This window comes from Vespula pensylvanica, chromosome 7, assembly GCF_014466175.1.
Source record: "Vespula pensylvanica isolate Volc-1 chromosome 7, ASM1446617v1, whole genome shotgun sequence".
NCBI classification, from domain to species: domain Eukaryota; kingdom Metazoa; phylum Arthropoda; class Insecta; order Hymenoptera; family Vespidae; genus Vespula; species Vespula pensylvanica.
In genome coordinates this window covers 8,230,114-8,238,454 of record NC_057691.1, presented here as the reverse complement: position 1 = coordinate 8,238,454, position 8,341 = coordinate 8,230,114, and the positions used below count along the sequence as shown (strand labels likewise).

General features: G+C 38.3%; 1 protein-coding gene across 1 annotated transcript; it reads left to right on the top strand.

Annotated features, from left to right (window-relative positions):
- The first annotated feature begins 959 nt into the window (after positions 1-959).
- LOC122630472 lies at positions 960-8,072 on the top strand. The gene is made up of 10 exons (XM_043814990.1): positions 960-1,131; positions 1,627-1,907; positions 2,047-2,160; positions 2,243-2,434; positions 3,932-4,163; positions 4,575-4,731; positions 5,554-5,812; positions 5,887-6,139; positions 6,385-6,588; positions 7,501-8,072. The coding sequence occupies exons 1-10, from the start codon at positions 1,071-1,073 to the stop codon at positions 7,785-7,787; spliced, it is 2,040 nt and encodes a 679-aa protein (XP_043670925.1). The 5' UTR covers positions 960-1,070; the 3' UTR covers positions 7,788-8,072.
- The last annotated feature ends 269 nt before the right edge of the window (positions 8,073-8,341 follow it).

Below are 8,341 nucleotides of genomic sequence, written 5' to 3'. Positions count from 1 at the left end.
ATACGCTCTAGGAAGACTCAAGTTAGAACTTAAGTTAGTAGATGTCGAAAATATCGTTAGTAGCGTCACACGAACCGAGAGAGAGAGAGAGAGAGAGAGAGAGAGAGAGAGAGAGAGAGAGAGAGAGAGAGAGAGAGAGAGAGAGAGAGAGAGAGAGAGAGAGAGAGACGGAGAACACAATGTTCCACGATTTCATGCTTTGCTAATACAGTAGAAACTCTCATCTAAGGATTGCCAAGCGACTCTTGATTCCGCCGGTGGCGTATCGTGCAAACGTTTAATCTCTTCATCTTTTCGCAAACGAGTGTTTATTCGGAAAGTACGTATGTATACGAAATTCTAAAACAAAGTAAATAGAGTACTCTAAACCATGCCGGTGGCCCTAGTGGCTAGCGATCGTTTAATTGGAACGAATCACTATTTCAAATAGACTCAGCAGATGGCACGTACGTGATAAGAGGTTAAAAGTTAAGGACGCAACGATAATTACCAATATCGTATCTCGAACGGTGTGAACGCTTTACAATACGATCAATAACTTTGCTGTTCTCGTTGGCATATATATATATATATATATATATATATATATATATATATACATATATCTACGTAGGAACGAATGAATGCGCGTAGGTGTGTCGGCCAAACATATAGGCACGCGGACGTGTTCTCAATTTCATGATAACACGAAAACGTGGATAATGCTGAAAGATCGTATCGACGAGTAAACCAATTATATATCAACAGATACGATATTTTCTTTTATATACTATTACGTATGTGTGTGTATCTATATAATAAAAATCAGTGATAAGTTTCATAACTAAACCGTAATGATTCTACGAACGTCAACGTGCTCTCGCTTGGCACGTAACGTAATAAAACGAGTTAAGTCTTTGATGACGTTTCTGAAAACGTTTGTAACGCGATAAAAGAAGCTTAGGAAAAAAGGCCTGCGATAATCGTTAACCTTAAATGCAATTTCTCTATCGTTCGACTACTACGACGCGTTATAAAAGAAGTCGTTTGATCTTAAAAACGATCAAAGTTCTTGCGGTTTTAGAGGCAACATGACGCGATTCATTATTTTCATGTGCCTTTTGGCGGTACAGTTCAACCGTGGTCTTTCGGGTAAATCTTCAGATTTATTGTTCCACCAACGGGTCCCACCCTTTCTCTGTACGAACGTGGCGAACCCTCCGTTTCCCCATTTCAAAACGTGCGGCCTTTCTCGAACGTCCGAATCACGAGTGTACCTCTCTTTCACTTTCAACGTACCTTGCATGAAATTTATTAGACGTTATTCTTCTTTTCATCTCGTGACAACGAAGACAAGGGAAGAAAGGAGAGATATATCTACATATGGATATACATTTCTATATAAACACACACACGTATATAAATATATGTACACGTGCATATCTATATGCGGAGAAATGGAAAAATCAAGAATCACTTTTTCACCGAATATAAGAGATATTATCGTTCCTCTATTTTTCCTTATCTCGCGATAAACTCTTTTAACCGTTCATCCTCCTCGTCAATCGTTTTCCGCAAAATATTCAAAAGAAAAACGAATGCAATATTTAACGAGCTAATTCACAAATACGCTCTATGTGCTTTCAGTGAAAACGGTGATATTTATAAACGGAAAATCTCCGAAATTAGCAGTCACGGAAGAAGGTGCTAGCAAATGTGTCGTTGAAACGAATAACGGGCAAAAATATACTTACAAACCTAACTGTAGTCTTATCGATGAAAATACCAGGCTGTATGGTGATTCCAATTATTCCTGTTCGCTTTCAATAGCCAAGCCCATCTTGAACGATACTGGATACTGGAAAATTATACAATATCAAAAAGATAAAGAATTTCAGATTTATGACTACTACATATATTCTGGAATGGTAGAGATCGTTTAATCTGTCCTTTATAGGGATATTAAAACATTGCAAATAAATACTATAAAAGGAATAATCTTCGCGATCTTCGTTCTTTTAAATACGAGAGAAATTTATTGTTACATCCTGTACGTGCTGATTTCAGGAGGGTACAATCAGTCCTGGCAAAACTATAAAAGTCTACGAAGGGTATTACGTGAGTGCAAAGATTGCAAATGAGCTTGGAGATATAATCGCTTGCAATGTAATAAACTCAAAGGTACAACTTTTCAACGTGTTATTCTTACTATCAAAGTGTAATAACACTGGGATTACTTATTTATTATTATTCGTTATTTTAGAAGGAGACATTCGACGTTTTATCCGAGAGCAAAAAGAACGTTGAAAAATATGGTCGTTGCGGTGTTCGAATTTTGGTAAATTCAGAACATCACGGTGAATGGCATCTCCGTGCGATTTACAAAAGTAACGAGCTCGTATCTGCTATATTCAATCTTGATGTACAAAATGAGGATGAAGTCATAAAAGAACAGGTAGGTTTGTAAAATTGAAGAATTCTATCGATTCCATCTAGACAAGAAAATATCGGTCGGTATTAAAGAATCATGTCTCTCTAAATAATGCATATTGGTCGTCTTCGGCTTTCAGCGAAACTAGTTAAGACGAAAGGGAACGGAGCAAGTATAATTAAAAATTGAGAGGCGGCAGGTTGAAGGAACTATCGTCTCATGAAGTTCCGACTGGTGTTTCGGTGACCCTCCGTTTGCTCGAAGTTGGAAGGGTCCATTCTCGAAATTCTTTCTCTCGCCTCTGTACAATCGATGCGATAGAACGACTAAACTTGCCCATTCGACTCGCACTCGAACGTTTTCTACGATGTAGCCAACGGTAGGAGGGGAAAGAGGGTAACCTGATGGTAAATCTTGTCGCCGAAAAGAGGGTCCGAAGAATAGAATGAAAAGCTCTTAGTCTATACACGATCTCTCTTAAATTTCTGTTTAGAATTTGACAGTGATTTCCTCTTAAGTGAAAAACGATTTAAACGCCACGTGTCTCCTTTGAGCGAACCGTTTTACTTTTTCTTCTTATGAACGATTTTATTTAATTTTTTTTCTTTTTTTTTTCATAAGTCCTCCTCTCTAATCGTTCGAAATCTGCTCTATAAAAATCGAAATCCTACGGTTCTCCGAACGTTCGATTAAATTCTCAGCAATCGCGTAAATAGATAGATGCACTCGATCTTACGAGAAGATGCGATAGTACGACACTTTCAGGAGACGTTTCGATGTTCTCTAGAAACACGTTGAATCATAGATATCGCTAACGGAAACATACCGGTGACGATATCAACCTGACAAGAGAGAGAGAGAGAGAGAGAGAGAGACAAAGAGAGTTTCACTTAGTTTAGAGCATGAAGTTACATCAACTCACAGTCGGTTAGTATAATGGAGGCTTGGCGACGTAGTCGGGTTTGGATTAATGGTACTAAAGGAAGCAAGGAGAGGCACGGAGGATCGTGTCACTCTAGAAAATACGAGCCGTCGTGACACGTAAATATTTCTCAACGAGATTCCTTCAACGTTAAGAAATCCTTTCGACATCTTGCCCCCTTTATGTACGAACAATTTTGAAGAATCGAAAAATTCTAGCCGCCATCGAAAATACATAACTCTTTCCTCCAAAGAGCCATTAATTTTTCGTTCGTAAAATACGAGCACGTTTGTATGAATTTTATTAACATTATCTTCCGCTATATTTCTTTTTTTTTTTTTTTTCAAACGATGATCGTTATCGAACTCATCAACGCCTAGATCGTACTTCAACGTACATATTATAACCATTCTAATAATTGACCGACCGATAAGATTAATCGATCTCCAAACCGTTTTAATTACCGTTTATACTCGATCGAAATATTTCTCGCTTTATTTCTCCATAATTTAAGAGCCCGTTTCATCGGCGCTATGCGATTTTCGTTCTCATTGATTCATTCGAATATGTCACTTATTTATAATGTCTTGTTGATGCAGCAAAATATAACGTTGGCGTTGCGGTCACCAGCCAAGATAACTCTCGACGGCATTAAACCGACGTATTGCCAGCTGACAGATTCTCACGGCGTGAAATTGCCCTTGACGATCGGAAAATGTGAATATGACATTGCAACCGTCACGCCGTACCACGACGGACTTTGGAAAGCTCGTTACGGGCTAAATGGAAGACTCGTTCCGGTCGAAATCGACATCATGATTACAACTTACGGTGAGACTCTCGAGCCTTCGAACGAAAAGTCTGAAACGGACGCGAAAAGAACGTTTCCTTCGAGGGGAAATCTATTGTTGTCCATCCATAAAGGTCCCGATTGTCCTTTCAGACGCACGACGTTTCAACGATGGCGTCTTATATTCGCGAAAATGGAGAAACCGGCGTACTCTCGGTGATTTCACAAAATTCCAGGCGGAATATTAATCGTCGCGGTGGCAACGAAAAATAGACATTTTCCCGCGGTACCTCGACGATTTTTCTCCATGTAACTTTTTCCTTCGTTCTCTATAATATTTAACTTGCCGCAAAACGTTATAAATTTGTCTCGGAAAACGTTTGATCGTCCTATGTCGAAACACCTTCGTGATTCTAAATGCATTTAATGAAATGAAAATATGATCGTTATAGATTCAGAGGCTGTGATCACTAACGTCAACGTCACTAAACACGAAGTTAATATACTCTGTCGTGTACGCAAAACTCCACAGGATCCTCTTCAATATTGTCTCTTTATCAACCCAAACGGTACAATGTTGCAGATTAGCCCAGGTGTCGGAAGTGGCAAGTATGTGAGCAAACGCATTTCAACCTGCAATTTTTCAATGGGATTATCTATAAAGAAGATTACACGAAATAATATTAAAGTTGATGGGGTGTGTAACGCGTATCGTACGTTGTTATCGCGCTTTACGACCAAGCGAATATACAAGATAAAAAAAGTACCATTAAAAGAAATTAGCTGGAAGTCGGTTTAACAGGAAGTCTTTGATTTATGTGGCCTTTAAACCAAAAAAAAATAAAAATGAATGAATTAAAGATTTTGGAGAAAAATGAATTGAATATCTTTGATAAACGTTCGTGAAATATACAAAAGGACGATGAGCATCCAATACAGTAGCGCGTTATGGGTTAATGCTACCATTGTACAATATATGTATGGTTCATTTATACGTTTCCCCTTTTTTATCTTTTTGCTTTTTTTATTGACACACACCTTTGTCTTCTCAGCTATGGGTGTAACGCGTCGGCTCGTAAAATAGTGCGGCATTGTATTACGCGATATGGTCAACAGCACCGCGATTATTTATTGCCACGCATAGACTAATAAAGTGGAACAAACGAACGTACGCGTATCTGTAGGCTTTAAAAAATTTTTACGAGTTTTACGTCGCAGTCCCACGCGTATATGAGCGTAGCCGTAAAGTTAAGTAATCCGTAACATGAAATATGCACGAAAAACGAGTACATTTCGTGAGTAAAATGCAATTCGAAAGGAGAAATGTTTAAAAATTAAAGAAAAAAGAAAGGTTATTCGCGTATATCCGACGTATTTCTTTCCAAATGGAATCAAAATTATTTATCGACTTTTAACGCTTTTACTCCACAGATACGAGTTTTATCAAGGAACAAATGAGGAAATAACTTGCGGTATGACGATTCATGAGCCGGAAGAATATGATTATGGTATATGGAGATGCGAGATGGCAGTGAAAGGTCTATCAGAAGTAGATACGTATGGTTCTATCTTGTATGTTGACTATAATCAATCACAAGATACACCGTCAAAGAATCCCAAATTTGCATTACCAAAGAGCATCGCTACGTTCGCCGAAAATGTAATGGTCAAACGAAACGACAGTTTCAAGGTAATTACCGATGTTTGCGTATATCGAATACTTTGTTATTACCTATATACATAACGAGCAACGTCGATTTCTAGATCAAGTGTAGCACCAATACGGTCTTGAATTATTGTTGGCTCCGAAGTCCGATTGGAACGACATATTCCGTCACCACGGTCAATAATGTCTTACCGCCTAAAACATTTTTGTACGAAGGCCTTGGTTTCTCGCGAGGTGAATGCGGTGCGTTTATAAACAATGCCGTGAACGAGTATCATGGCGAATGGAGTTGTTACATGGGTATCAAAAATCATAGCGAGGTAGAAGCCACCGTATGGGTCACAGTCACAGGTCGATAAATTTTAATTGAGAATTATTTAGATCTCATTGGCACGGCTCGTTCACTGATAAATAACCTTAAATAATAGAAACGATGTTTCAATGAATGATGCAACAAACGTTACGAAAGCTCCGGTACAATTATTTAAAATTACATGAAAAATAATTACAGAAGAAACGCTCCGTGCCAGTTAGGCGTCCTCGCATGTAACTCGTTCGTTTGCATGTGTAAAGAGAAAAAAAAATTACTTTTGCAGATAACTACGTGCTCGCGGAAGAAAAAGAACTGACGTTTAACGGAGAAAACAATTTGAATTTGTCTTGTCACCTTCTTCCCAATCTAAATAATAATATCGATTACTGTCGATGGATACGACCGGGCGGACGTGGTATTCGTTACGACACGAATCATCGATACATGTCCGAGATATACGAGAGACGTTGCGAATTAATTATTCTCGGTAAGTATGACTAGCGACAATATTCTACCTTGATCGATAAAGTACGAGAGACAACAAAATAATGGTAAGGAGGATCCAAGCTCATTCATTATACGCGGCATACCACGTTAAAACTCTAATCCAATAAACCGAGTTTATACGCGCGCGCATACTTTTCCAGCGAGGTTGTTTTGCGATTGTACAGCACAAATATTCATGAATTTTCGTCGCTTTTAATAAAGTCCCCGTACTGAAATTCTTCACTATTTTTTTCATATTTTTTATTTATTTTTTTTCCTTTTTTACGAAGCATAATAAACGCATAGCATCGAAAATACGCATAATGTTGGTTTATTATTAATTAAATTTCAAATTATTGTCATAAAGCACCAAATTATACGAAGCAAACGTTCTCGCTACACGTTCTAGTTTATAATTATTTTTCAAGCCGTACAAAATAACGATACGAACAATTTGCAACATAAATATCGCGATATTATAAAGATAAAAATAGAATGTTGGTGAGATCGGTTACGCATTCAATCTACTTTGCTTTTCAAAAACCTAATCGTAGTCAGTCGCGCGCATGCTTTTACTTTCAAAGAACCTATAATTCTATTTCTCGTTCCTCGCGTTCAAAGAGCAGAGCCAGCGTTTCCGCCCGAAGAATACCAACTAGGGGAAATAGTGACGCGCTTTCCCGAATAAAAATCGATTCAGGGCTTACCGAGAAGCGAGCCGCGAAACTACGAGATCGGCTGGCTCTCTTACCTCCGAGAAAAAGTTTAGTTCGAATGAAAATTTCCATTCGCGTCGCGGAGGATATCGTCCAATCCTCTTCACCATCCCTTTCACCTCGTTATTGAACCGAGAGATCTCAGCTTTCGGGAAATCGAAAAGTTTCTTTTTCACGCACTTCGATATTCCTTTCAGGAAAGAATTTTCAACCAGAGGACGTGGGTCGTTGGACTTGCGTGGTCGGTCTTACTGGAGAAAGCATCCAAGAGGTATCTACCGGCATAGACATAAATACGTCGTTTAGACAGTCAGTCATTGTAACCGATATCGTAATCGGTGCTTCCATCTTGTTGGCCATCGCTATGAGCTTTATCACTTTTATAAACTTCCGTAAGAAGCGATCAGCCACGACTTTATCGAAGTTACCACCCCCGTACAACGTGGTATACATCAATGGAATCCCATCGAAATCGATGACGTAGATGTGATACAATTACAAGGACTAAATCGATCGATGAACAAATAGTCTCGGTAAACGTCGAGATTTGTCACATATGCGCGTCGAACGATCGAATTTGAAATCGTTCCGGGAGAATCACTCATCGTGAATGGTTTTTTGTTAGGACGCAGGAAAAAAGCTACGCGATTTCTATGGGAATGTCGATGGTAAACGTTTCTAACTTTGCCGATAGACAGTTCATTTATTCTGTAAAGTTTTAAAATCTATTGTACGAGAGTTTATTAAAGGGTTGACATTCCTTCTAAAAGTCACGACTCTTCTTTTTCTTTCTTTTTTCTTTCTTTTTTTTTTTTTTGTTTTTTCTTTAGAAAAACATGAATATTCTTGAACTATCCCTGCTCACCGCAAAACCGATAACGAGTTATCGAGTTTTGTCAGACGGTTCTTCTCTCTCTTGTGTTATTTATTTACTCAACTTGTAAAGAATTTCCGTTTAAAATGGTTTCAATTTTAAAGCAACACGTTCGACATCCGCAACGTTTGTATCAGACATTTTTAAAAAAAGATCAATAGCTT